Consider the following 27934-nt stretch of genomic DNA (forward strand, 5'->3'; position numbering starts at 1 on the left):
TTATTTTAAAACTACTTATTAACATGTTTATTTGTCTTAATTCAATCGATTTGTTTTTCTTAAAACAGATTTATTTTGTTGTAGATGGTACATAGGTTTCTAGATACCCCAAATGGGTCGCTCTGGTTCTTAGAAAGCAGGTTCCTTAATGTTTTCAATGTAAATTCCCAAGTTACTCCCTCTTGCCTGACTTAAATCTCCTTTATTTTGGTTACATTTTTAAAGCTCATATTCCATCTCTGGACTTGAAAAGCAGCTCCTAAGCCGTCTTGGTACAATATGAGAAATGACTGTATAGAGAATTCTAACTTTGGTGAAATAGCATTGGCAGAATGTTGTTTTAGTCAGATCTGCCTCTCGCTTCTTAACACTGTGGTGCTCCCCAGAGAGCACCATGCTCAGAAGGGATCCGACACCAGGAGGGAGATGGGCACACCAAATTGCAGACTTGTTTATGGAAAATTAATGGAAAGAAGGCAGGGAGAGACTGGCAAGTGTAGGTAGTGGCGGTTTTAGGCATTCTCTTAAATTTGGAGATTTTACTAAGTATGAAACTTAGTAATTGTTCAGTAATTTATTTTCTGCATTTAAAAAAGAAATGGATAAATAGCTTTCTTTGTGGAATTATATTCATATTACATGTCTAGAGATAAAAAACAATGGATTGATATTTATCGACAGTCACATATTCAATGTTATTCTCTGGCATTTTTGTTTCTCTTTTTTGCGATTTCTAGTTCTATCCAGGAATTACCCACAAAGAAATAATGATTACATTAAAAATCCACAGGAAGAAAAATTATGGAAAAGACAAGTGCAGAAATTTTAATAGTAGTTGAGCTTAGATGATCTCTGTATGATTTTACTTTATAATTTCCACTTTTCTGTAATTTTAGATTTTCTTTGAAAAGTATGTTTTAATAAGTGTTTATAATTAAAAAATGAATTTGCCTTTTATCTAAATGAAATCAAATGGATGCATCAAGTACCCTAGTCAGTCTGTTCCTTCAAGCTATTTTTACTTAGTCAAACACAATGTTGATCATCTTAAATACAATGATATATAATACTTTTGAGCATAAAATAGGAACCAGGAGTAAGACATAGAATAACATTGTTAATCTACTATTTTCCCCAATATATAGCACAGAAGAGAATAGTTTTTAAACACAAAAGTGTTTAAAATATATTAATATCTGAATGCTAATAATTTAATATTTTCTTTTGTCTTTCTTCTTGGTCAGGTGATTACACAGTGCTTCAATATAGTTAAAGAGAATAGGCAACAAAGTGTAATCCCCCAACATTATCCCATACTCTGATTTTAAGTAGAAATTATATTTATAAGCATTTTAGGCTTAGTTTTTAAAAAACTATAGTCACTACTATATGTAACTGCTTTGATGTTATATAAGCTTTTAATAGAAGGTGTTCATTAAATTCTTATCGAGATGTTATTTGGTTGAGTACCCTCAGTTGATTAAAGATAGGTTTCCTCACTGTAAAATCAAAAATTGTAGTAATTGCCTGCATTAAATGGAAATGTTAAAGTTCATAAAGCTTGAGAATCTTTGAGCAACAATTGTATATATACACATACAATTACGATGATTACCCTTAGATGATAGTTCCTGGTTTGAAAAAGAGTTTGGTTTGACATTTAGTAATTAACTAAAGCCTGTAAATTAACTTTCTGCATGATACCGCCTTGACTCAGCAAAGCTGCATACAAATCAGTATAGAGAACTTTGTCTTTTAAATGTTAAAAAATTATTGGAGCAGATAGGTACCTAAAATACACTTTTATAATAGGAATAAAAAATTTAATAAATTCACATTCATTTTCTATTTGATTGCTAACTGTACAGAGTTTTTTAGTGATGGTCTATCTCCAGAGAGTCTGACTATTTAACTATATACTTTTTTAAAAAAAGAATTGCTTGCTCAACTCTGTGCTTTCCATAAAACATTGCAAAATCGGGTGCCACTGCAAGTTAAAACCATATAAAACTGAACAAAATTTGATTGCAGACCTCACTATATTCTCCTTGGTTTTGTCACCAGAAACATATCTTTCTAGAAAGTGCTCAAGATTTTTTGAACAGTCCATGAAAGGTGACAGGGATGTTAATGTCCACTTCAGCCCTGGCAACTTCACACAAGTCCTTGGCGTTCAGAACCAGGAGATAAGCAGGCTTTTGTCCTGCCCCCGGGCTCACCACCACACTGAGAACTACACCTGTGAATCAGAAAGAAACAAGGCAATGCTGAATTTTAAAAAAAGGACCAGGGCCACAGGTTAAATATCACTGACATAATGTAGCAGGTATTACATTGACAAATAAAGAAAATCATATGACTTGATATTTTCTTGGCTCTTCCGCCACCTCACTGTGTGACCACCCTGAAGGGGTCTTTTATACTCTGAAGGTCCCCTAGACTATAAGCTCTAGGAAAGGAGTGACCATATCTGTCTTGCCCACTGTCATATCCCAGTAGCTTTCTACAATGAGTAGAACATAGAAGATGTTCATTAAATTCTTATTGAATGAATTGATCTGTGCTCTCATCAATAACGTAAGATTTAACATCTGCTCTACCTACTGCAAAAAAAAAAAAAAATAGTGTTGTGACAAATGAAAAATTTATACTAAAACTCTTCTACAGCAGTAAGGTATATTAGTTCTGTAATTTCTAAGACCTAGGTGAAAGTTTACTTCCTTCAACCAAAATGAGAACAAACCTTTGACAATTTTGACTGGACGGGCTGTATGTGTAAAATTGTTTAGCATGAAATGGCTCTATAATTCTTTATTCATTTCTCCATGGTTTTCCATATTTTAACTCCAGAGAGTGTAACCTACTTGCCTATCCCAGCTAACCAATAGTTAACTAAAACTGATGCTTTGTAATTGAATTGCTGTTTTATAAGCTGTAGCTCTGGGTCCTTTTTTAGCCCCAGGTTATTAAAAGAAAGAAAACAAAACAAAACTAGAGTTACAAAGCCACGTTCTCATTCTTTTGATCTGTTAGAATACCCACTTTCCTTCTTTAGAACTCTGTTGTTTTTCAGAAATGTATCTGGATCAAGAAAGGCAAAAACCTAAAATTCATGCTGCTCTTTCCTCTTTCTTTCCTCCCTCATCTATAGCAGACATTGATGTTCCATCAAGACTCCAGATGGTTCTTTAGCATTTTTTCCAGTAGTAATCAATGAGACCTGACCATAAGGTGAAAGTTATTTTCAAATAAATTTATGGTCTTTAGTGCTGTCCTACTCAGTAGTATTAAGGATCATTTCTGAACATTAGGGAATAATTACTGTGACTTCCCTCCTAGTGAACTAATGATATGAACTCCAATAGAAAGAGAATATTTAGACACATCCATTGCTTTCATTACCATCATCTTCTTCCAAGGCATCGGGGTGAGAAACAAAGATGGGTTCTGATGGGTATGAATCGGGCTCTTGCCATACCCAAGTTTCTTTAGTTTTGACATTCAGCTTACAGAGCTGTTTGTTAAGAAAGAAAAATCAATCAATCAGTCAATATGCTTTACTTGAGTAGCATATGACTTAAAGTACTGTTCTAATATCAGTAAAATGGATTAATTACCCTGTCTGGAACAAAGTGATTCAAGCCAAGTCCATATGCGTATGTATAAGGTTTCCCACCATACTTCTGGTAATTGATTTGCGGAAACTCAAATGCTACAAAATAGAACACATGCTTAGGAAAACTCAGTTAATCTTTTTGAATGGAACATGTTCCCTCTCATGCGAGGTTTTTCTCTAAATCATCTCACCTTGGCGAGGCCCTGAAAAGAGAACCTCAGGTTCCAGCCAGATGGTCTCGTCACTGCACAGAATTGCAGTGGCAGTGGTGTTTGGGAGTGTGACTAAATTCTTGCCTGTGTCAGCCTAAGAAAGAGGATAACAGAAACCTCAGTGAGCAGGAAAGAAAAATCAAGCAGCCATAAAGGCAGTCTTCCTGAATTTTGTCTCCTGAGTTCTTTATTTCTTAAGTCAATATGTAGGGAGGAACAACTCAGAAACTCTAGAGAGGGGAGCCCTGAAACACAGCTGGAAAAGCTGGCTGTGTGCCTGTGTATACATCAGTTGTGCATCACGGGGAAAGTCACATAATCTCTTAGGCCCTAAATCTTCTCATCTGTAAAATGAGACTGTCCTCAAAGAAAGAGGCCTCTGAGGAAGAGTCCCTGGAGAAAAATAAAACAAGACAAAACAGTGGTTTTCTACAGAACAACAAATATTTCAACCCCCCCCTCCCCAACCCCTGCAGGGTTCCATTTATAGTGTGCATCTCCTTTATAGTTAGGATATGTTTTTATTTGGTTTGAAAAATATTATACAGTTATGGTGTCAAAAAAAAAAAAAAAAAAAAAAAAAAAAAAGAAAAACTAATGGACCAGATTTTTTAAAGACCTCTTGTCACCTCCTCACATGATTTTTCAGATTATTTATTAAAGGAATGAATACCATGAACCCTTCCTAAGAACATACTCATTTAGTAATGCCTGTATTAAATATTTGAGTACACATTTTATGGTAGACTCTATTCTAGGCATTTGGGATATTTCAGAGAACATAGTCCCTTTCCTCATGAACCTTACATTATTACATAAACAATAAATATACTTAATAGATAATGTGTATAGTATGTCAGGAAAGTGGGGAGAAAAACTAGAACAGAGTAAGGGGGATCAGAACTGTGAAGGGTAGGTGAGTTGTAATTTTAATAGATGGTCAGGGTGAGATCTCATTAAAAAGGTGACATCTGAGACAAAACCTGTAGGAGATGAGGAAGTTAGCAGTTCGTGTATCTGGGGAAGAGCATTTAAGCAGAGAGAACAAACAGTGCAGAGGCCTGAGGTAGGATTGTGCCAAATGTGCTTGAAGAGCATGAAAGAGACCAGTGTGGCTGCAAATGACTGAGCATGGAGACAAGAGCAGGAGAGGAGGTTAGAGGGATAATGGGGCCAGATTGTGTAGAGTCTTAAAGGTCATTGTGAGGACTTTTTCTGTGAGTGAAAATGGGAAGCCATTGGAGGGTTTTGAGCAGAGGAGTGACAAGCTATGATTTATTTTTAAAAGAATCACTCTAGCTGCTCTGTCGAGACTTCCCTTGGGAGGAGGGGAATGCAAAAGTGGAATCAGGGAGAACAGTTTGTCTTGTAGTAGTCGAGTCAAAAGCAAACAATGGTTCAGACTAGGCTAGTAGCATTGGAGTCAGTGAGATATGGAAGGAAGAGCCAAGAGGATTTCCTGATCAGTAGGTTATGGGGTAGAGAAGAGTCATGAAATTAAGAGAGGAGTCGAAGATGACTCAAAGGTGTTTGGCCTGAATAATCAAAGGCTGGAGTTGTCACACAAAAGATGGGGACTGCTGCAGGTGGGGTAAATGTTTTGGTGGGGGAAGAGGAGAAATTTAGGTTTTGCCTTAATAAGCTTGACGTTCCCATTGGAGATCCAAACAGAGACATAGAGTTGGCAGTAGTTGAAAGGAAAGTTGAAAGTGTAAATGCAGTCTGCATTAAAGCACAAGTCTTTACAAAGGGAGTGAGTGTACAAATAGAAGATAGACAGAATGAAGAGGTATACAAGAAGAGAAAAAAGGTATTAGCTGGTGAGGGCAAGAAGAGTCGAGAGAAGGATTTTATGAGAGGGCAAAATAATAGCATGATATGAGTGATCCAGTTAAAAGTGGAGAAGAGTGATGACATAGGAGAGAGGTAGGATTGTGCCAAGAGAACTGCTAGAATGATATGTTTGGGTGGGTGAGGGATGATGGGAAGGACTCGTTCTGAATAAAACGATGGATAATTCAGTGTGAGTACAGATGCTGGTGGGTGGGTAAATGTGGTGGCAGGAGTCTGCGCTCTTTTCTGACTTTTTCATTCTTTCAGTAAAATAGGAAGCAGAGCCATCAGCTGACTATGCATGTGGAAGTGGGAAGTGTTAGAAGTTTGAAGAGAGGAGGGTGTGAAATATTTAAGTAGGAAAGTTGGAGAGTAAATGAAGTTGGGAAATGTAGCGGTAAGATTTGTGGTCATATATTTAGAAACAGGCCAGTTAACATGATTCTGTGTTTTCAACACTTAATTTCAGCCTCAGAGGTACAAGCATGGAGTGGGTGGAGAATTTAATTGAATACTTGCCTGTGGTTTTGAAAAATAAAATAAGAAAAAGGCAAGTGAAATGAGGATCTATACAAGATCCATAATTATTGACTATGGAATTTTAATTAAGGAGGGAAGGTAAGTCCTCAAGAGAGTGAGGAACGTGGAGGTTTCTGGTAAGAAATGCAATAGAGCAAATGATGTTAAAAGCTAACAGATAGCAGTCAGTGTCATGCATGAAACTAAGATTAGGGACAAAGTACATAGAAGTCACAGGTAATGGCAATATCGAGGGTTATGGGGCATGAGTGGCTGAGATAGAATGGAAGACGGTATCAGTGGAAGAGGTCAAGGAACTGAGAGGCCCGGCTGTTGGAAGAATCATCTATGATGTGTATCTGGAAATCAGAGTCAGGAGTAGATCTGGGCAGTGTGACATTGAGCCAGAAGGGAGAGCAAGTGGTGGTTAGTAGATGACAACAATGATGAGGGGTGTATATATGTGTATGTGTACATACCACTTGGCTACATAATGAGCTAAAATAAAATTAAAAATTTGGGAGATTTTAAGGGTGGATGGAAGGAACAGTGGTCTGAAAGCAGCAAAGTAGAACAAAGAGGAACCTACCCCAATGCCTGGCCCAGTTGTACAAGGGCTATAGGAAGAGAAACTGTCTCCTCTGGAAATTGCTGCTGAAGAGACCAGTGTTCTTGGGAGAGAGTCGGATTTTGGTAAAAGAAAGAAGGTGGATGGAACATTTTGAGGGTAGAGGGAATTTTTCTGGCGATGTATTATGAATTAAGAGAAAATAGTGCAAGATTCTCAGGATAGGGAAGGGATGGGAGGTGAGGAGCAAAGAGAGGAGTGGATTTTGTGAGAGTTTGTGAAATGGGGCCTGAAGGCACTTCATAGTGATATAAGGAAGAAGAGAGTGGTGTGTGTACATATACATATTTATATGTGCATGCAATAAGTGCAGGCGTCTATATCAACACATATTATTCATGTGATTATACTTTAAATATTTTCCTCTGTTCTCTTATTTTTTTCTATTAAATTAGGATTTTTGATGTAAGAAATCTGTCACAACAAACTAACTCCTCCTTTTGACTTTTGCCCCCACCACACTTTTTTTACCACATGCGTTTATCCTTTGAGCAATCTCACTTTTGGGGACCTATCCTATTCATATATTTGTACATATATGAAATAACATACATGCAAAGTTATTCCTTGTGACATTATCTGTAATAGTCAAAGTGTGGAAACAACTCTGTTGCTTACCAGTGAGGGACGTTCACAGAAAGAATACTGTGTAGTTGAAAATGAGATCTTCAGAAGATATTAATAAATGGAAAAAGCAAGGAACAAAACAGTGGGTATACAAAGTTACTTTTTGTGTAAGAGAATGGAAAATAATTATATATACATATATATATATATTTGTATTTTTTATATTTGCATAAACAAACAAAGGAAAAGGAAAGATAATAAAAGTTACACACGGAAGTGAAGAGGAATGGTATGGAATGGATGCAGCTCAAGATTAGAGTGAGACTTCCTAGTGTAAACTTTTTTATATCATTTTGATTTTTTGACCATTTAAATGCCTCGCCCATTCAAAAATAATAAAAATATATTTTAAAGATATCACCAATATCTTAATCAGCCAACTGGAAGCTTTAGTCGTCTTATACTCTTTCCTCTCCTTAGCCCTTCCCTCAACGTGTTTATTATCTCCTCTTCCCCTGTTCATGACCTAATTTTCCCCTCACTGCCAAACTTTTAAAAGTGTAGAGTACAATAACGGTTTCCCTATTCTCACCAATTGCTTATCTTTAGTGCCTGGAGCCTGATTTTTGCCTCTCTCACACCACTCCCCTGGAGATCACGAAATCTGGGGTTTTGTTCTGAGTCTTCGTCCTTTTCTACTTACTTGTCTGTAGCCGTGGGCACCTGTGAAACCCTCGTTTGCCCTATCCTGTGTGGCATGACCCTCTCTTAGCTGTAACTAGCCCTCTTTGTTGATGTTTTTCCTTTCTTTTTTCTGGCTCCTCATTTTTGTTTTTTAACCACTTTCTGCATCTGGGTGTTTCCCAAATGTCTGTGCTTGGTTATATTTTCTTCTCTCAGCATTTTCTGGCTATCAAATTTCTCATTTTTAAAACAAACAAATTTGTATATTTCTTTCAGAAAAGTTACTCTAAAGGATGATTTTTTTTTTCTTGCTAGCAGTCTCACCTATTTGATCATATTCTCATATTTGATCACCATTTTTTTTTAAAGTGTGTTTTTCCAGGACCCATCAGCCCCAAGTCAAGTAGTTGTTTCCATCTAGTTGTGGAGGGCGCAGCTCACAGTGGCCGGTGTGGGGATCAAACTGTCAACCTTGTTAAGAGCACCATGCTCTAACCAGCTGAGCTAAACGGCCACCCCTTGATCACCATTTCAATACCAATAACTGTCAGCTCTTTTTTTTCAACCCTGATTTGTCTCACAAGGGCCTACATTTATATATGAAACCCACCAGACATCTTTATGAAGACGTTTATGTTGATTTTATTGTTGACAATGATAATGAATATTTATGTAACATTTACTTTGTGCCAGGGGCTATGTTCAGCGATTGCCATATATCACCTCAGTTAGTGATCACAAAAACCCTATAAGGTAGATATAAAGAAAAGTAAATTTAAGAAGGTTCCATGTTTTGGCCCAAATGACTGGGCTAGTAAGTAGCAGAGCTGAAAGCCCTGGTCAAGCCTGTATCTATTGGACTTGAAGTCAGCCCTCTTACCCATTAGCCCTCCTTCCTCATAGTTCTACAGTTCACCTTTATCTCCCAACCTGCTCTGCTACATTCCCTATTTCCAAAGGTATCACTATTCTGAAATGTAGACTTAAAGGATCTCTATGGTCTATCTCATGTCTAAGACTTAATTCATTCTGCCATTCAATCAAATGCAAGATCCTTTCAATTCTACCTTTAGGTACTGTCATTTTTGTCTCTGTTTTGCTTTTCCTACTACCATTACATTTTTTTCTCACCTCAGTGATTTTAGTTGTCTCCTAACCTAGGGTAACTGTGCCCATCCTGTCTACATTTCCAGTAATACACACAACACAGCCTTATTTTAGACAAAACGTTATAGCTGCAAGTGACTTTAGTTATTATTTAAAACAATTTACTTAGGTTTCAGAGTAGGCAACTGAACTTTAGAGTGATGGAGTGGCTTGCTTAGGGAAGGCAGACATTTAGTAGTAGAGACAACCATGAAAGTCCGTATGTTTGATACCCAGTCTTCCAGCTCTGAATATGGTTTTTTTTCCTATTCAAAAACATTTACTGTCTCCCCATTACCTGCCAAATACAGTACACACGCCACAGCCTATCTTTAAGGCCTTTGAAGATTACCAACCTACTTTTACAGCTTTTATTCCGTCATTTATTCCACTACTTTCACTTATGTTCTAACCAGTTGGATTGCAGTCAGTTCCCTCTTCTTTTCTGCCCCTCCCATTTCTCTCTCTCCTCAAATTACTCCTCCTGTCTTCAACTGATCTGCTTCAATGCCACCTCTTCTGCCAAAATACTGCAAATGACCATGATACATGCATCTCCCCAAACAACTATGACTGCTCCATTCTCTAAATAACCAGAGCAATTTACCCCTCCCTCACCATACTCATCTCCTGCTGACATGCGTTAGCACTAACCAATCACCTCTCTCCCTGCTACACTAGGTAATCAGTTCCACACGATTAAGAAGTGTATCCTATTGACGTACCCACTGAAACAATTGGTACTATGCTTGTTATAGTAGTTATTTAATAACTATTGGAAGAAAGAGAAAGCAGAGTCTAAGGCAACATTCGCTATTTTTCATCATTACTGAAGTTCCCCTTTCTATAATTGGGTAGATTTTCTTCAGGCAATGATGACTACACAGTTAGAAAAATCCTTCCTTTTTTTGGAATGTGATGAGAGTGATGTGTGGAGAGAGAGGAAGGTATACACTAAGGGCAAAGAAAGTGAGACTGCTGAAGGTACTTGACTGGTCTTTCTCATGATTTCTCTTCTGAGCTCCGGATCCATATACTCGGATGCCAGCTGTCTAGTGAGCATTTATGCTGGGATGTCCAGTGGGTACCTTAAATTCAACATGTGTAAAATAAATCTTACTCTTTTTCCTGCACACCAGCTCAGCTAAGTATACCATCATCCACTCAGCTGCTCAAGGCAGAAATCTGGAAGTTTTCCTCTCTCCCTTACCCTTCACATGCAATTAGGCCAACTCCTGATACTCTTACCTCCTAAATATTTCTCAACATTGTACCTTCTTTTATCTTTCAGTTCCCATTTTCTTAATGCAGATATTTATCCTCTTTTATTTGCCCTATTGCATTTGTACTCTAACAGAGTACTTCTAGCTTTTAAACTCTACCTTCCAAATTGTCCTCCATGTTGCTACTAGAGTGACCTTTCTAAAATATAGATTTGATCATGTTATACCCCTCCCCCAACTCTTAAAATACTTCAGTGGCTCCCTATCATTTATATAATACCCAAAGGCTATAAAGCCCCATACAGTGTCACTCCAACCTATCTGTCCAGTCCCTCTGCCCAATGCCCATCTCACCAATACTCTGAATGAACATAGCAACTGCTTTATATTTCTGTGTTAAGTTTTACTTTTTTAACTCCTTCCAGCCTTTGTAGTAGAAGGTCTTTCACCTAACTGCAATGCCCCACATCAATCTCCTCCCCCGTTTTCCTTCTTCATAGAACTTTCAGGCTTGCTTAAAAGCAGTAGCGTCTGATGCTGAATTGGGTTTATTTCCCACTACATCTGATCTAAGCCTTCGGTACAATGTTTTACATTCCTTGTAGCTCCCTCAACTAAGTTTGTGTATATATATAGACAGATGAAAGTGTATATTCATGTACCAATTGTGAAAATTATATTTTTCTTGATTTTGGCTGTCATTTCTATCACACTAAAAATCTGGATGTTACTCTGATTTTCTAAATGGATAGTCACTGATTTCAGGGAAGAAAAAGTATAAATAAAGAGATTTAATGCTCTTTAGTTTAATGCTATTATGATTTTTATCATCTAATACTATTTTCAGAAGATTTGTAGAAAACCAAAATAATGGGCTGATTTCCCGACAAGGGTACTTTTTGAAGCTCTGTCTCTAGATTTCAAATTATTTAAACTAAACTATTTATATTATTGACAAAGGATCCTAAGAATCAGTAGTTTGCATTATTCATTGAGAAAGTGTATTTTAAAAGGATTTTGTAAAGGAAAGAATAACAGATTTAGAATCATAAATCCTGGTTTGCATTCTGGCTCTGCTGCAACTGGCTTTTGCTGTCATATCACTCTTCTAAGCTTCAGTTTTCTCATTTGTAAACTGAGGGAGGTTGAATTAGTTTATTTTTAAAGTCACTTCCAATGCTAAAATTTCCAGACTGTACGAACATAAAGCAGGAGAACAGATCCTGGGAGAGATGAAACATTCTGGTTATATCTGAAATCTATGTAGAGGGTGGTTACCTTGTCAATATTCAAAGGAAGTACATATCTCCTAACTTCAGGCTGGGGAGCTTTTCTGGCATTTTTTTTCACCTCTTCCCAGTTCTCACGTAAATTGGCTAAATATAAGTAATTGTAAACAAATTCAAATCTGCAAAATAAGAAGTCAAACATAAGCACACAGAATTACAAATAATTTTATAGAGGTGATTCAAGCTATTTAGAAGCACAAGTGCCTGCCTGTTCTTTATTCCCCAACCCAGAAACTGCTAATGACCCACGTATATTAGAGACTTATCTTCCTGCCCACGCTGGGTGAAAAAAAGAAAACTCCCTCATGGATATGTTTAAATAAGAGCAGCTCTTGATACTTTGTGTTCTGCCATTCTGTCTGAGTCTTTAGTCACTTAGCTGGTTTGAAGAAAGCATTCCTGTTTATCAAACCCAAGAGATCTTGTCAAGTTTAAGTGAAGTTCAGGCTAAGTTCACTTATCAGGTTATAGAACCTTATCTTTTCAGATCTCATTCATGGACCTGATCAGTTTTTAATCATTCACCATGGTTTTGATGTTCAATTTATGAGTGTTTCTGATTACCTAAACCCCCTACAGATTTTTTCAATGATATCTTGTGACTTAAGCATACTTCCTGCTTTTAAAAATGTAATTCTGGTTAAATACGGAGAGCAACATCTTTGAAAAAAGGCCCCACATTTCCAGGAACAACTGAAGATGTGAAATTTACCCACTGTTCTTTCTTACCCTTTCCAGCAACAGAGATCCACAATCAGAAACTCATTGTCTTCGTAGGTATTGATGTGATGGAAAAGGTTAAAAGAAGAGGTTCTGTATTTATTATTGAGATACTTTCTTCTTTTTTTGTCAGCAATATGAAGCCAAACCTTAAAAATGAGAAAAATATTTTGACGCATTTAAAAAACAAAAAGTGTGCCTTATGAAACAACTTCTTCAGGATCACACACTTGACAAATAAATGTAAGACTTACGCCCATGGTTTCATTGGACTCAAAACAATCCATGTAGTTGGCTCCCCAAAGACTCCACGAAGAAAGGAACTTGAACAGGTTAATTTTGACTGGTGTCTCCACAAAAACAATGTAGTTGGGAGTCAAACCAAAACTGTTCAGAAACACAAATGGACTTGTAAATGGGAAGGGCTGATTCTCAAACCACGAAGAAACGTGTGTACATGAGATATTCTCAGTTACATGAATCAACAGTGCCTACATGAAATTAGTTACATTTAAATTTAGGTTTCTGTAAGAAAATGTGATCAGGATTGGTATCAAAAGTAGGCAAAGCAGATCTTTAAAAGTGAGTTTTCCTGAAGATTCATAGCGGGCCTTCAAAGTTACCTATGGACGTAAGATGGCTTGAATCGGTCACTGCAGGGAAATTGTACAACGACCTCTGACTTGCTTATTGGATCTTCCTTGTCTGAAATAAAGTGGTTTTAAAAGGCTTTGGAACAGCCTTTTTTCTTTCTTTCTTAATACAAGGCACTTAGAACAGCTTATGCAAGCAAAGACATACATTTTCAGATTGTGATTTTTTTTTCTTCAGAGCTTATTTTCATTTTCTCAGTCATTGGTATTTCTTAACAAATTTTCCTGTGAAGCTGCAATCACCCAGGAAAATCCAAATAGCAGCAGATTTGGAGACATGCACTCAAATAGTATTGTGGCATGCAGAGTACAGTGGGGTCACGTCTTACGGCGAGGTGGGTTAAAGTCAGGAGTACAAGGCAAAACTTCGGTATGCTCAAACACCTTCTACAGCCTTTTGTGTTGCCTATAGAGTATAGTATCTATGGGTGTGTGTCAATAGCCCTGAACAGTAATTCTTATGCATATTAAAGTTTATTTACTCCTAAATCACTGGTCTTCAAAACCTTAGTGTGCATCAGAATCACATAAAGAGCTTCTTAAAATACTGATTATGAGACCCACTCCCAGAATTACTCATTCAATTGACCTTGGGTCGGGCTCAAGATTCATACTTGTAACAGATTCCCAGGTGCTGCTGCTGGTTGGACTGCACTTGTAGAACTATACTAAGCAACGGCAAACAAAAATCCACATATATTCAAATAATTCTCTCTTCAAGATGGTTATCAAATTTCTGGCAATGAATGGAGCATGAATGGAGAATTCTGAAGTGTACTCTCTCTCCTGTTTTAATATTCTTTCTCCATAGTATTAATGAGTTAATAGACTTGTTTGTAATTTTGTGAATTAAACATACACAAAATACTTAGTACACGCTCATATGTGTGTGTGTGTGTGTGTGTGTATGCTATTATTCATATACATATGTTTGTTTAAAAATTTAATTGTGCCTGGCACATGAATAAGGGCTCTGTAAGTGTTTACTAGATTTGACTCTAAATCTTACGTGATTAAATCCACATAGACACCACATCTTTGAAACAGTGTGTAATAGAACTTAGCTACTTGCTTACTGTATTTTCGAGTTGTCATTTCCTGCTGTTGTGCCATTGGGCATTGGTCCCATTGTAGGGAAGGAGTCAGGGCAATTGTTCTGAAATCTGAGAGTCATTTAACTGTGCATATAGTGCTATCCTGATATTTTGATCTTGCACCCTGTATTTCCAGTAACTTTCTCACAATATAGACACTTGTTTTAAAAAGAGTCAAATTGGTAAACTGACCTGCTTGTAGTGGAGGGATCTTTACAATATTGTAGGCAATTGAAAAATTTTTCCCAAAGCAATTACCAATGTTATAAACAGTTCCATCACTTTCAATGTGGGGGTGAGCTGTGGCTCCATTGATCGAGACATAATTGCAAAGGTCAACCTATGGAAGGAGAACAAATGTCATCCATGTTAAGAGAAAGATTACAGTACACCTTTGGTCCATAGTCTTGACTTCACCATTACTCTGTGCAGCCTCACCCTAAGTGCTCCTTCTTTGTCTTTCCATCTCTCCAAGTCCCACCTTCTTTGAAGTCTGCCTGAATTGAATTCCCATCTTCAGTGCAGAGCTTTCCTCTGACCCCCATGCTGAACCCACATGCCTCTAAAATCTTGGAGTTCTCACTGACTGTGCTCTTTAATTGAGGTGTACCATATACGGTTCTGGTTATTTTCCTTTCGCACATGCAAGTTCTCCTCAAACGATGATAAAGTTGAATCCTTGGACTTCTTTATATTCCCCTACATTGCATTGGATGAATTGTATGAAATTGCTGACATTTAACAATTTTAATTTCCCCAAAATAGCAATTTTTTAGGGCACAACCTAAATACCAAATCCAGTGTCCTGCAGAGTATAAAACTAGAACTGAAAGGAACCCCAATATTCATCTAGTACAGAAAGTCTTAACCTAAGTAGATTTCAGGGGAACCATGAATGTCCTGGAATTAAATGCAAATGTTTTTGGAGAGAGGATTTAGTGCTTTAATTCACTTTGGAGTCTCATAAGAAATTCAGAACCATGAACCTAGCACAAACCTCCCCGTTTACAGAAGGAGAAATTGAGGTCCCAGAGGGGTCAAATGACTTTTTCAAGGTCCAGAGCCACATGCTGGCATAATGAGCACTATAATATATTGGGACCTGCTCGGTGTAGATTTGTTGAATGAATAATTGATGGAGTGTATATTTCTTTAACCAAAATTTTTACTACTTGATTAAGAGAATAGGTTTTAAAGCATAGGGAGTTTCTCGCATTCTTATTTCAATAACAGCTAAGACATTCATTCAGTCATTCATCAAGTAGTCCTTGAGCTTTTATTATATGCCAGGCACTGTGACAGAGTCTCGAAAAACAGAGATGGTCCATTCTTTCAAGAACTTCAGTGTGGACTTGTGCTGTCCAATATTGTGGCCACATGTAGCAATTTAAATTAATTATAATTAGATAAAACTTCAAATTCAGTTCCTCAGTCACATTAGCCACATTCAAGTGCAGATATAGAACACTGTCATCATTGTATGAAATTCTGTTTGCTTGCACTGAGGTAGACCAATAAGCTGGAAGATAGACAGAGCTCTAAGCGTAAAACCGTAACTATAGAGAATGGCCATTGATGGCTACAACTAACGCTTGAAAGATGAGTAAAAGTTAGTCAGGGGGAGAAGGATGACAGTGTGTTCCAGGGAGTGGGAACCCTAATACACAGGCCCAAAGCTGTGAAAAGCACATGTTGTTTGAGGACTACTAGTCATTTAACATGGCTGTTGTGAAGGGCCTGCATGGAGGAGGGGGAATGAGAAAGGGCCATCCATGAAGATCCTTGTTTGGACTTGATCTTGGAAACTATGGGTGCCCTACATGGAGTAACACATTCATACTTGCATTTTAGAAAGATTCCTTCTACTGGATTAAGGAAGTTGTATTTAAGAGAATCAGGCTGGAAACAAAGGCTATTTCAGTAGTAGTAAACAAACAAAAAAAAGAATCAACTTTTAAAAACTATATTTTTATATGAAGTCAGGGTACATTGCTGTTCACAATGGAACCTGACCCCTAATAAAGTCTATTCTGGAGCCATACCATGAGCCTTATATTTCCAATTAAATGACCATAGCGGTTGGAATACAGATTCACTGTCAAAGTCATCTTCAGTTCATCTCTAAATGGTCTACACACATACTCATATGTGGTTCCAGACATACATCAAAAGCAAGAAAGAGCTATTGAGAGTTTGCTAAACCTTAGTAAATAGTCTGTGAGAGTTGAAAATCAGCTTGTGTCACTGAGACCCCGTGATGGAGCTATTTCTCCTTTCTATTCCTACTATACTAAATTTCTAGTTCTGGTCTTGAATTCTGCGTAACTGGTCCCCTGGCTATTCCATATCTCATTTACCTTCCCATACAACTTATACATAGCAGATTAAATACCTAAAGCACAGCTCTGCTTATACCTTTTCTTTGAGCAAAAACTTTCAGTAGCTTCCCATTAGCTAAACAACTTATTCCAAATTTTTGCCCATTATTCAAACTTTCAGTTTCACCCCACCCTGTGTCCCGCTGTCCCCTTCACATCACTAGTTCTCAATTGGAGTGATATTGTCCCGAGGGGGAGAGTTGGAAATGTTGGGGAACATTTGGGTTTCCATAATGATTAAGGGCATGACTGGTATTTAGTGGATTGGGCCAGGGATGCCAAACCTCTGCAATGTGTGGGACGGTCCCCACAGTGGTGAATTACCTTCTACCCAATGCCACTAACACCTCTCCATGGAAAATACTGCAAATCTAGCCAAAGAAATTATTCTTTAGTTTCCGTGAGCATATCCTCTATTTTCTCACCTCTTATACTTTTGATCATGTTGCTCCCTCTATCTGAAATGTCCTTTCTCCAAATTCATTGAAATTGTGCCTCTCCTTTAACTTCTAACTGAAATATAAGCCTCTTAAACCTTCCTTTATCTCCCTACTTTACATTCCCCAACTACGGCTAGAAATAATCTTTCTTCTCTATGCTTTCATAGGTTTTCCTTCTCCTGTAGAACTCATCACATTATGTATCCTACTATAGTTGTGTATTTGTTTGATTTCTCCACTAGATGTTAAGCTTTCCGAATACAAGCACAATGCCTTCAAGTAGTTACATCTTAATAAATATTGGTTGAAAATGTGGATCTGTTTTATTGAGTGCAGCATTGAGATTGACTAAGTTCTCAGCAAAATTTGTCACATTCTAATATTGCTGATATTTTTCTCTGCTATTTCATTTAAAATATAGATTTAATAAGATTCTAATAAGAAGTATCTATAGGGGCAAATTGGTACAACATACTTATCTAGAACCATGAATAACAGGGTTTTCAATATTAATAGCTACAATTTTTTGAACTTTCAATTATGCCAGGTCCATGCTAGCCTATAAAAGCCATGAAGTGCAGAGACCATGTTATCTTACCCATTGATGTATCCCTGGCATCTAGCATAAGTTCTGGTGCATGGCAGGTACTCAATAAACATGTATGTCACAAATGAATGCATGAATCTGTTAGGGATTTTATAAGGTTTCATCCAATCCATGTAATGGGTTTAACATTTCATAGATGAAAAAGCAAAGTTTGCCCTACGTCACATAGTTAGTAGCTGATGACAAAGCAAGGATTTGAAAATCTTTCTGCCTCTCCTGTCCTTTCTATCAAATTGCACAGTTGAATTAATTATTGAGTAATGTTGCCTGAGCACTGTATCCTACCTGCTTAATTGTCTCCAAGGTCTCAGGATTAATCTTTGTAATGAAGTTGGTCTCTGTGCAGGCATAGTAATCTTCCCCCACTGGGTAGATATTAACAAGGGCATTGTCAGTAATCTCTACTCCTCGAAAGTAAGAAAAAAACCTGCCGAAGCAAATGGATTTTTCAGTCCACTAACTTTTAAGCCATGAGAGAAAAAGGGCTCATGTAAATTATCTTTAATAACATGCAGTTGGGGTTCAGTAACCTGGAAAATATGTTCTTGCAGGGATCTGGGAAAGCACAGGTGCCAAATTCTGTTATGACGATCCTTTTCTCCGTCATGGCCCGCACGTAAGCGTCAGTGCGGATGAACCTGAAGGACATAGAGACATGGGAGAGGTCATAGACAGGGGCAATCGGTGTAGTTCATGTGGAGCTTCAAATGGTCATTCTCTGCATCCTTATGAAGTCAGTATCCTAAATCCACAACATGAAGAGTGAAGAGTATTGTGAGGTCACTTTCTTGGGATGACCGTGGGGAAAAAAGACAATGTGCCATGAGCTTAAATTTATGTCTTGTAAATCTCATAGTGACAGATAATGAAATTGAGGTTCAGAGAAATTAAGTCATTGGTGTATGTTGCCAAGCTGGGTTAGAACTCAAGTTAACCAGAGCTGGAAAACATGCATTTTTCCATATTATGTCACGTAGCCCCCATAGTAGTTCACTTAGGATCTCTGACTTCCTGGAGCTTATAATCCATCAACCGCTGCTTAGAGGGAAATACAGGATAGGGTATGCTGAATTATATCCCTTTGCATCTCCCTTATGTACCTCTTACATTTTTCTTCAATTTTAGAATTTATTTTGCTATTTTTAAAAGTAGGTAATCTTGAATCCCTTCTCTTACACAGGCAGACTTCCTGAACCATATCCCAGACCAGATAGCATAAGTTGCCTAGGATTTCTCATGCAGGGTATGAGGTTTTTGCCCTTCCCCCAATCCATCTAGTAAGTGTGTAAAATTTCATAGATGGAGAAACAAAGTCATGAGGAGGAAAAGGTACCAAGGACTTTAGAAGGCATATGAAAGCTTTGACCTCCAAAACATGCTTTTTCATAGCAAAATTTTTGCTTCACCTGATCTGTTTCTCTTCTATTACAGTCCAAGTTATCCTGACTATTCCAAGCCTCCATTTACTCTTCCTTTTGATGTCTCTTCACAATGCCTGGCATCTGTGGTGATCGACAAAGCCACTAACAGGCCTGCATATTAAAGCACAAGACACACTATTTATTGAGGTGTTTAATGGGTGCTTTCTGGAGTGATGGCTTACGCCCTCAAATCTTTTACCACCAATCTCCTGTTTGTTTGCAAGTGCCTCTTTCTTGTATCATTATGACATATGTGATCCTTACCTCCTTTGTGGCACAACTCCCTTCTTTCCTGTGGCCTTTCTGATTATAAAAAAAGGGAAGGAGTCAAGAGAGCCAATGGTCTAATAATAATAACAATAACTATAATAGTCTTATTATTCCTGAATGCTTCCCCTGTGCTAGCCCCTGTGTTGTTATCGAATCCTTGTAATGAACCCTGAAGTTGATTCTATTATTTTTCATTTGAGAGATGACAAAACCAAGAATTAGATATTAATATCTTACCAACAGGTTACCCACTTATGCAAGTGGTATCTGGTGGATACAGGATTTGAAGCCAGGCTTGTTGGACACCAAAGCCCTAGGGTTTAGCTTCTGTGCAGATGCCCTGGCCCGTGTGGATACTGACAGAAGTGAGTATAGAAGTCCCCTCGTGGGTTCAGGAGGTTGAAAATCACACGGGAGGAAGAGCTGAGCTAGGCCCCACCCCTAGCAGTGGGGTGGGGCCTAGTTTTCCTTTACCTTCTATGGTACGTGACGTGTCCTTCTTTAAAGTCAAACTTGTGCAGGAGGGCTTGCCCATCAAACAGGTGGTAAAATGGCTCAGATCCAACTTCAAAGAGTCCTGGCCCACATCGAAGGAGACTGCCGGTGAGCCAGAGGGGGATCCTGCCTGTGATGGGTGTGAGACACAGAACATTGCTTCTTTCCCCTGCCCGTGGTTGGGCGGTCCCTAGGAAGGCGCAGTGATTATATTAGCAGCCCGATGGGGCAGTCTCTTCTTTATAAAGCTGGCAGTGACGATCATTTCCAGCTCTCGCACCAGGCTGCACTTAGCAAATGCCTTTGATCAACTCTCCCTTCACCAGGAGAGCAAGTGAGGGGGTTGGTGAATGTGGCGGTGCCTCAGAGTTTGGATATGAGGTTGGAAAGAGACAGGGAAAAACGTGTTGAGGGGAATAGGATTCTTTACCTAACAGATTTCCCCAGACACCCATACATTTGTCTTTAAGAAGAATTTCAAATGTCTTGATGTATTTTGATGGAGCTGGGGTAGGAGGGATGGATGAAGAGCAGGGATCAAGACACTGAAATAAATGTGTCTATAGAACAAATCATTTAAAAGAAACAACAAGAATATTGGCTTTTTAAAATCGAGAGCTGTATTCCTTTGAGGGGATGGGCTATTGTCCAGGTGAAGGTCAGCCTGCTGTAGCGGAAAGTGCACAGGGCTGGGTGTTATGGACCTCCATTCTGGTTCAGGATTTACCACGGGCCGTCTCCAGTCCTCAGTGTTCTCAACTACAAAATGCAGGGTACACAAGAAAGGCCTTATGCCTTTCAGTTTAAGCAGTTCCATTTGTATCCTCTCATCCTTTGAGAAGTGCAATATTTGTTTGGCAGTGTTTGCTTAATCCTCACCAACGTTTGTTTGTTTTGTTTTTTGAATCAAATGAATTGTTTTCTATAGTTCAATTTTAGCAACCCACTTGATAAGGATTTGTATTTATGACAAAAACTTTGAGAAGGCATGGCTTAGGCACTAAAAGGCACGGCATTAATTTCATTGCTAGAACCTAGATTGTCAGTGTCAGAATCTAGCTGAGAGCATTTGACTCATCCCTTCTATTTTATAGAAGAGGGAAATGGGAGAAAGGAGATTTGCCCGGGGTTTTGGCCCTTCCCATAACACCACGGCCAAGCAAGGACGGTATGAGTCAGATGGCGTCTTTGGATAATGAAAACAATAGTATTAACTACCGCCTATTGATCCCTTTGTGTCAAGTACTGGGTGAATCTTTCTTATCTCATTTAACCTTTACAACATCCTCATGTGGTAAAAGTTGTTTTTTGGTAGGTGAGGGAATTGAGGCTCAGAAAGTTTAAGTAACTTGTACGATTCACAGCTAGTAAAACGATAGAGGTGCAATTAGGACCTATATCTGCCTGACTCCAGAACAAAATCTCTCCCAATATGGTGGACATAAAACCTACCACCCTTTCATGTAATATTCCCAGATGCTCTCATTTATTCAGACACTAACAGGACAGGTATTTATGGGGCAATTATTATGTGCAAGGCATTGAGCTAGGCACAATTTAAAGGTGACAAAGGTGTAATCCTACTCTTCAAGGAATTCCAGTTAGATAGCATTTTTCCACATTAGTGAAGTAAAGGTAAGTGAGCAGAAATGGGTTCTGGGTATAAAAATCCCCCACCTCCAGATTCCCCTCTGTAACCCACATGGGGAGCCAGTACTGAGAGGTGCCGATGAATAAGAAGGCAGAGAAGGGAGATCTCAACAAAATAGAGAGGATGGCTGCAAGCTGGGTGAGACCCACCTGTAACATGAGCTGTGAGTGGTGAGGAGAGTTCTTCCACAGTTTCAAACAGTTTCTTGTACCCACCAGCAGGATGCTCGACTCTGAAATGGTGGAATAATGAGGAAGGAGCTTATGTCGATGTTCAAAGAAGTCCCCGGAGGCAGGGCAGAGCTCCAGGACAAAAGGGGCTCTCTGGCTCAATGCCCATGTGTGCGCCCCACCAGCCCAGCCTTGGCTAAGGAAGCACATGGTGCTTGGGGGAATAGAAACGTTCTCCAGAGGGGCCCAGGTCCGTTCTCCTCCTTTGGTGTCAGGGGAAATGACCTCCTTTTTAATGTCACGGTGGACTTAATCCTTCCCTCTGCAGTTTTCCAGTGTTTCTGAAGATAAATCAACTAATCCTGCTGCTATCACTTCTCTTTCTGACAGAGTCCTTCCCATAGAATGACTCTGCTTTGTCACTACTCTCGGCTTATTGCATCTTGATTCTCTTGCCTCACAGAGTGTCTCATCTCTTTCTCTCCTATGAGTTTAGAGGCAACAGCTTTTTGGGTCACTACCTTATCCTTTGTTATTCACCCATATTACACCATCATCTCCTCCTGTCCTCTCATGTCTTCACCTATCTCTCCAAGTGCTACAGTTCTTTTTAAAAATAGTCAGACCAAGAGATTCAAGTTTCCTATTTTTGCTTATTTCTTGCCTCCTCATGTTAGCTCTATTTTATAACTTTTTAGAGTTATAAAGACTCCCTAATTATGACAGTTATCTTTTAATTAAAAACTTACCGTGTCACACACCATAAAAAGAACTTTGCATGCTATTAGCTCATTTAAATCCCACAGTAACACAAAAGGGTGAGTACTATTGTTATGCTATATATAGAAAACCCTAGACTTTAAAATATCAAGTAACTTGCCCCAAATCAGAGAGGTAGGAAGTGGCTTGGCAAGAAGTGGAAGCCAGGTCTACCTTATTGAAATCCTCATGCTTACAGCTACCTCCAAAGTCCAGTCTAAGACACACAGATCCCACTGTAATTTAGACCTGAATTCTAGATATTTCCTTCAATATAAAACAGGAAGAAACTCCCTCACCAAGACCCAAGGCCTTCCCTAAATAGGCCATCAGTCCTCTTGAGGAGCTCCTGAAATAGCCCATTTACCATTAACCACTAAGGCATTTAAAAGGCGTCTCCCAGAGATACTTACTGGATGGACATTTTCTCCAGTGAAGGATTGAGAGTTCTAGCACCAACTGCAGAATGAGGAAGTGAATCCTTAGCCAGGGGCCTTTATATGCCTTCTAAATCCTCCTAAAAGGAGTTATGGCTTTGGGAATTCTTTCCCACCCCCTTAGCTGAGGGAAGGGGAACAGAAGTGGCTTTCAGTGCTCAGATCCTCCTGACACTTGAGCATTATTTGGACTTGCTGTTCCCATAACAATTTTTGGGCTGTTTTCCAGGGACCTCAATCCTTCCCGAAGAGAATGGCAAGTGGATTAGAAAGAAAGGAGCTCTGTGGGAAGGTCCAGCGTGAGGACTGAGCTCATCCAGGTCACCTCAGTGGAACCTGGCACCGTTCTCTGGTGCCCAGCTCTCTCCACCACCTTTGTGCTCTCACCTTCACCTTCATTCATTTATTCCTTCACTTATTTAAAAAATATGTATCTATTATATATTGTCTACGGACCAGACAGAGATGGGCACAGTTCCTATTTGCACAGATCTTATAGGCCAGGATAACAGAAAACTAATAAATGAGTCAATAAAGTTTTATCAGTGCTATAATTGGAGAAGTGTGGTGTATTATGGAAGCACAGTCTATACAGCACCTCTAACCCTCTCTGGTCACTTATTGACCCCATTTAATGCCCCACTTTCAACCGTGCTGAAGACTACAGCTATGACCTTTTGGTTTGTTGAGGATGAATCCCTTTTCATATCCTTGCTTGTCACTACTGCTTGCCTGCTTTCTAACTCACCTTCCTGCCTATTGGTACATGTTCTGCGCTCAGAGATTATATAGCACTATTTCATTCATATTTCTATACTTTCGTATTAGATGTGAGTTATTGGCCAGCACAGCACAGACATGGTACTGTCCAAAGGAGTCCCCAGAAACAAACAACATATATACTAATCTAGTTAATGAGTTATGGCTACTCATACCAGGGCTCTTCAACAAAACTGCGTAACAGTTGATCTGAGCCCTCCTCAAGATAGAAGACAGAAGCTTATATTCCCAGCCTGTCTTGCAGTGAGGGTACAGGCATGTGACCTGGGCTCCACCAATCAGAGGCAGGGACAGGGAGCCTAGTGGCAACACACTCTGTGCCAAGCATCAGTGGTGTCTCTGTTCAACCAAGCCTGTTGTGTCTCCACTGGAGACATTCTACAAAGGAACCTGGATCATTGTCACTGGCCTGGTAGTCTCCAAGCCCCATTCTTTAGCCATCCCAGAGATTCTGTTAGCTACCTAATATTTAAAATATTTGTGTGCTGCTTTGATTAACTAAAGTTGGTTTCTTGCACACAACTAAGAGTTATGTCTCTATAAAATGATGGTAATATAGGATACTGTGGTATTGCACAGGAAGAATATCTGTATTGGTATATGGATGCCCCAGAAGGATTTTTGAGAAAGTATCTAAGGTGAGGTAGGAAGAATATATAAAAGTTAGCCAGTCAATTGGCAGGGAGAAGAGTATTCAGGCACAGCATGCAGAATTTACAAAAGTCTGGAAGTGAGTGTGATTGGGGAAACGATAAGAAATGAAGCTACTATAGATAATCATGGGTCAGATTTTGCAGCGTCTTGTAAACTATGGAGAGAGAGAGAGAGAGAGAGAGAGAGAGAGAGAGAGAGAGAGAGAGAGAGAGAGAGAGAGAGAGAGGTTTCAGTGATGCAGAGAGAATGAATTCTGATTTTGATATATTTATTAAAGAAAGACTTCACTGAGGGTTGTAATAGTTTGAAGGCTTCCTAGAGAGGTGGAATGAGTTGGAATCTGAAGGATTGGCAGGATGTGGACACAGAGAAGATGGAGAGGACATTTTTGGTGCAAGTTGCAGGGAGAGAGAAGGCAGAGTAGGCAGTTTGGGAAGCACATGTTAGAAGGATTTTCTGTCTCCCACACCATTTCTGTTGGGTTTCATTTTCTCAGGAGAGTTTCTTCTCCTTGAGTAGAGTTATGGGCCATGTTGGGATACCTGTTCCCTGGCAGTCCACTAAAGAGAAATTCCAGGAAACCAGGGCCAGCATCTTTTCTTCATTTTCACCTCCCATTACAATGGGCCAAAGGAGAAGCCTTTGTGGCAGCCAGGTGCCGGCAAATCTACACTAGCTGAGTGATGGAGCACGGGCAAACGGCATTTTCTATGGAAGATTATTTCCTGGGAAAAACCATATTACTGATGCCCACAACTGCACTGGATGCCTTTCTTAGGTATCCCTATGCTGCCTTTAACATTCTGGAGCTGTAGCCACATTTAAAAACAGAAACTGATTTTAGTGATTCTTGCCATCTGTTTTGTATCTTTGGTAGTGTTTATTTTTTCAACTGATTAAGTTGGTACAAAAGTAATTGCGGTTTAAAAGGTTAAAAATAATTGCAAAAACTGCAACTAGGGGCCCGCCCGCCCGGTGGCTTAGGCTGTTGGAGCTCCGTGCTCCTAATGCTGAAGGCTGCTGGTTCGATTCCCACATGGGCCAGTGAGCTCTCAACCATAAGGTTGCTGGTTCAACTCCTCAAGTCCCGCAAGGGATGGTGGGCTCTGCCCCCTGCAACTAAGATTGAACACAGCACCTTGAGCTGAGCTGCCACTGAGCTCCTGGATGGCTCAGTTGGTTGGAGCGCATCCTCTAACAAGGGCAACTGGACCTGGAGCTGAGCTGCACCCTCCACAGCTACGATTGAAAGGACAACTTGACTTGGAAAAAGTCCTGGAAGTACACACTGTTACCCAATAAAGTCCTGTTCCCCTTCCCCAATAAAAAAAAAAAAAAAAGAAAGAAAATTAGCAAACAAGCAAACAAATGAAAAACTGCAACTAGTTTTGCACCAACCTAATATTTCGATCCCAGAGTTCAGCTGCTTGGGGCTTTTTGTTTTAAAGATACAAATCATGGCAATTCATTCCTGGAGTCATTTACAGACTCATGGATCATGTGAGTTGTCAAGTTAGTATGTTTCATTAATATCACAATGCAAACTAATTGCTGTGCACTCAACCTCAATGAACCTGGAGTTCTTCATCTATAAAACAGGGAAAATAGGCAAAGCATTTTTTTTTTTAGGCCATAAGTACTCTACAAAAATACTAAGTAATTCTTACCAATGCTCATTCTCAGGGAGTTTGATTTTATGTCTAATCTCCAGCTAATACCTCCTACCTCAGGGGTAACCCATTTTTCTGTTGGTTTGAAATCAGAGCAAAGCTGGGTTATATCCTTTCCACAGCATCATTTTAACTCTTGGCTCCTAAAGCCCCAAATGTGGACCTCTTTTTCATGTCTAACTGTAATCTTCCATTGTTTGAGTGTGATACAGAGACCCTCCATTGCATTGTTACTTTTTATTTTATCTTCTCTTATTCTCCACTTTAACTTTTTTATTTGGTAAAATCAGATCTTCATGTTGAGTTTCTGTATTTGCCAAAGAAACTTTCATTTTGGTACATTTACCAAAATAATATTCCATGAATCAAAACAGTAAAATATCTTTCAAGCAGAGATTCCTAAATAGGAACTGATTTCTCATTTCTTTGGAGAAACCATTTTTTGAGAGTATAATACAAGTTACTTTTTCATCCTGGTATTAGGCCGACCATGCAGGACCTAGAGGTCATCGTGAGGAGTTTGGATTGTAGTCTGAGAGCAATGAGAAGATATTAAAAGGTTTTAAGCAGAGAATGACTGAGTTGATCTGATTTATATTTTGGGGGGGAAAATCGGTCTCCCTGATATTTGAAGAATGGGTTATAAGTGTCTGGAGTGGAAGCAGAGAAAGCAGTAGTTCAGGTGATGTGATGATGGTTCTTAAACCAGAGTGGAGCAATACAGGTAGAAAATATGGGGATGGATTTGAGATCTGTCTTGTAGGTAGAGTATAGGACTCGTGTGATATAATTGATATGTCTGGGATGTTAGAAAATGGTGTAATGGGGTACATAAATGATCTATAGCATAAAAATTAAACACCAAACTTCAGTGCTATACAACAGAGTCTGGGGTGGTTGGCTAGGTAGATCTGCTGCTATGGGTTGGACTTGCTCTTATAACTGGACTTTGTCTGGCTGTCAGCTAATCTAGGTCTCAGCTTGAATGAGTCAGGTAACTTGGCTTTATTAGACATGTCTGCTGTCCAGTAGGGTAACCTGGGCATAGTCTCCTCACAATGGCAGAAATGAAAGGGACCAAATAGAAACATGAAAAGCTGCTTAAGGCCTGGGCTTAGAACTGATACACTGCTACTTCCACAACCTTCTATTAGCAAAATAAGTCAGAAGTCCAGTCCATATTTCAAGGGGTGTGAAAATAGACTCTGCCATTTTAGTCTTTAGTGAGAACTACACTGTCATATGGCAAAAGTCATGCATACAGAGAAGGCTGAAGAACTGGGGCCATTTTTGCACCATGGTACATAGAAGAACCAAATAGAATTTTTAGGTTTTTGCATGAGTAACTGAATTGAGTGTCATACAGTTTTTAAGACTAGGGGAGGAATGGTTGAATAGAAATGGGTATACGAGTATCAAGAGTTCACAATTAAATCTGAGCTGCTGTAAGATGTTCATCTTCTCTATGAGTCTTACTTCTCCATCCTTCCATCCTTCTACCCTCCTGTAACACCCCTGATCCTCCTTACCCTGAAGCAATGTGCTCAGTGGAGGAGGTGGGATTCAAACCAAAGCGGTCTGATGCCAGAGTCTGCATTCTTACAAATATGAATTCCATCCACATATGGAACTTCTGGTAAATATTATTTTCTCTATTTCAGTACATGCCCAAGGATATTTTAGTGCTCTTTGTAGACATATGCTCCGGGAAGCTTCCCAGCTGACTCTTGCTCCTAATTTGTGTCTTCAACCATTCCCCAACCATAATGTCAAAGTGACTCCTCTTCAAGGAAAATCAGACCATGTCCCTTGTATTCTAAGAATCTTTCAAGCGGTCTGCATTGCTTACTGGATAAAGCAGAAGCACTTTGGCACAGCTGTAAGAGCCTCTCCACCCTGCCCCTGCTTATTTCTGTGTCATCATCTGCCACACTCCCCTTTCATTCGTACTCCAGCAGTACCCAGCTGTTCACAGCTTCTCATTGCTTGGGTACCGTTTCATGCTTCCCTTTCTCCAC

The 27934-nt window shown here is 39.1% G+C and overlaps 1 protein-coding gene across 2 annotated transcripts; it reads right to left on the reverse strand.

The window, feature by feature from the left end:
- RPE65 (retinoid isomerohydrolase RPE65) lies at positions 1–22940 on the reverse strand. 2 transcript variants are annotated; one of them, XM_019732375.3, is made up of 14 exons: positions 22789–22940; positions 21596–21678; positions 19775–19925; positions 18140–18247; positions 17895–18036; positions 14377–14524; positions 13061–13142; positions 12692–12824; positions 12447–12586; positions 11707–11836; positions 3808–3922; positions 3618–3712; positions 3403–3514; positions 1–2239 (listed from the first exon to the last, which is right to left on the reverse strand). In XM_019732375.3, exons 1-14 carry the CDS (start codon positions 22797–22799, stop codon positions 2088–2090), a joined length of 1602 nt encoding a protein of 533 aa, XP_019587934.1. In that variant the 5' UTR covers positions 22800–22940; the 3' UTR covers positions 1–2087. The 2 variants fall into 2 exon arrangements, with proteins under 2 accessions (XP_019587934.1, XP_074191031.1); XM_074334930.2 differs by lacking the exon at positions 19775–19925 and having other exon boundaries at positions 22789–22896.
- Between the last annotated feature and the right edge of the window lie 4994 nt (positions 22941–27934).

Source organism: Rhinolophus sinicus, chromosome 14 (assembly GCF_057876585.1).
Source record: "Rhinolophus sinicus isolate RSI-liver-muscle chromosome 14, RSI-T2T, whole genome shotgun sequence".
In the NCBI taxonomy this organism is placed as follows: Eukaryota; Metazoa; Chordata; class Mammalia; order Chiroptera; family Rhinolophidae; genus Rhinolophus; species Rhinolophus sinicus.

Excerpts from the sequence above, each read along its gene's own strand:
- RPE65 (XM_019732375.3), bottom strand. Across the intron at positions 14,525-17,894 it reads CCTTGGAGACAATTAAGCAG|GTTGACCTTTGCAATTATGT; the intron begins GTAGGATACAGT and ends CTCCTTCCATAG. Across the intron at positions 2,240-3,402 it reads TGCCTTGGAAGAAGATGATG|GTGTAGTTCTCAGTGTGGTG; the intron begins GTAATGAAAGCA and ends TCTGATTCACAG.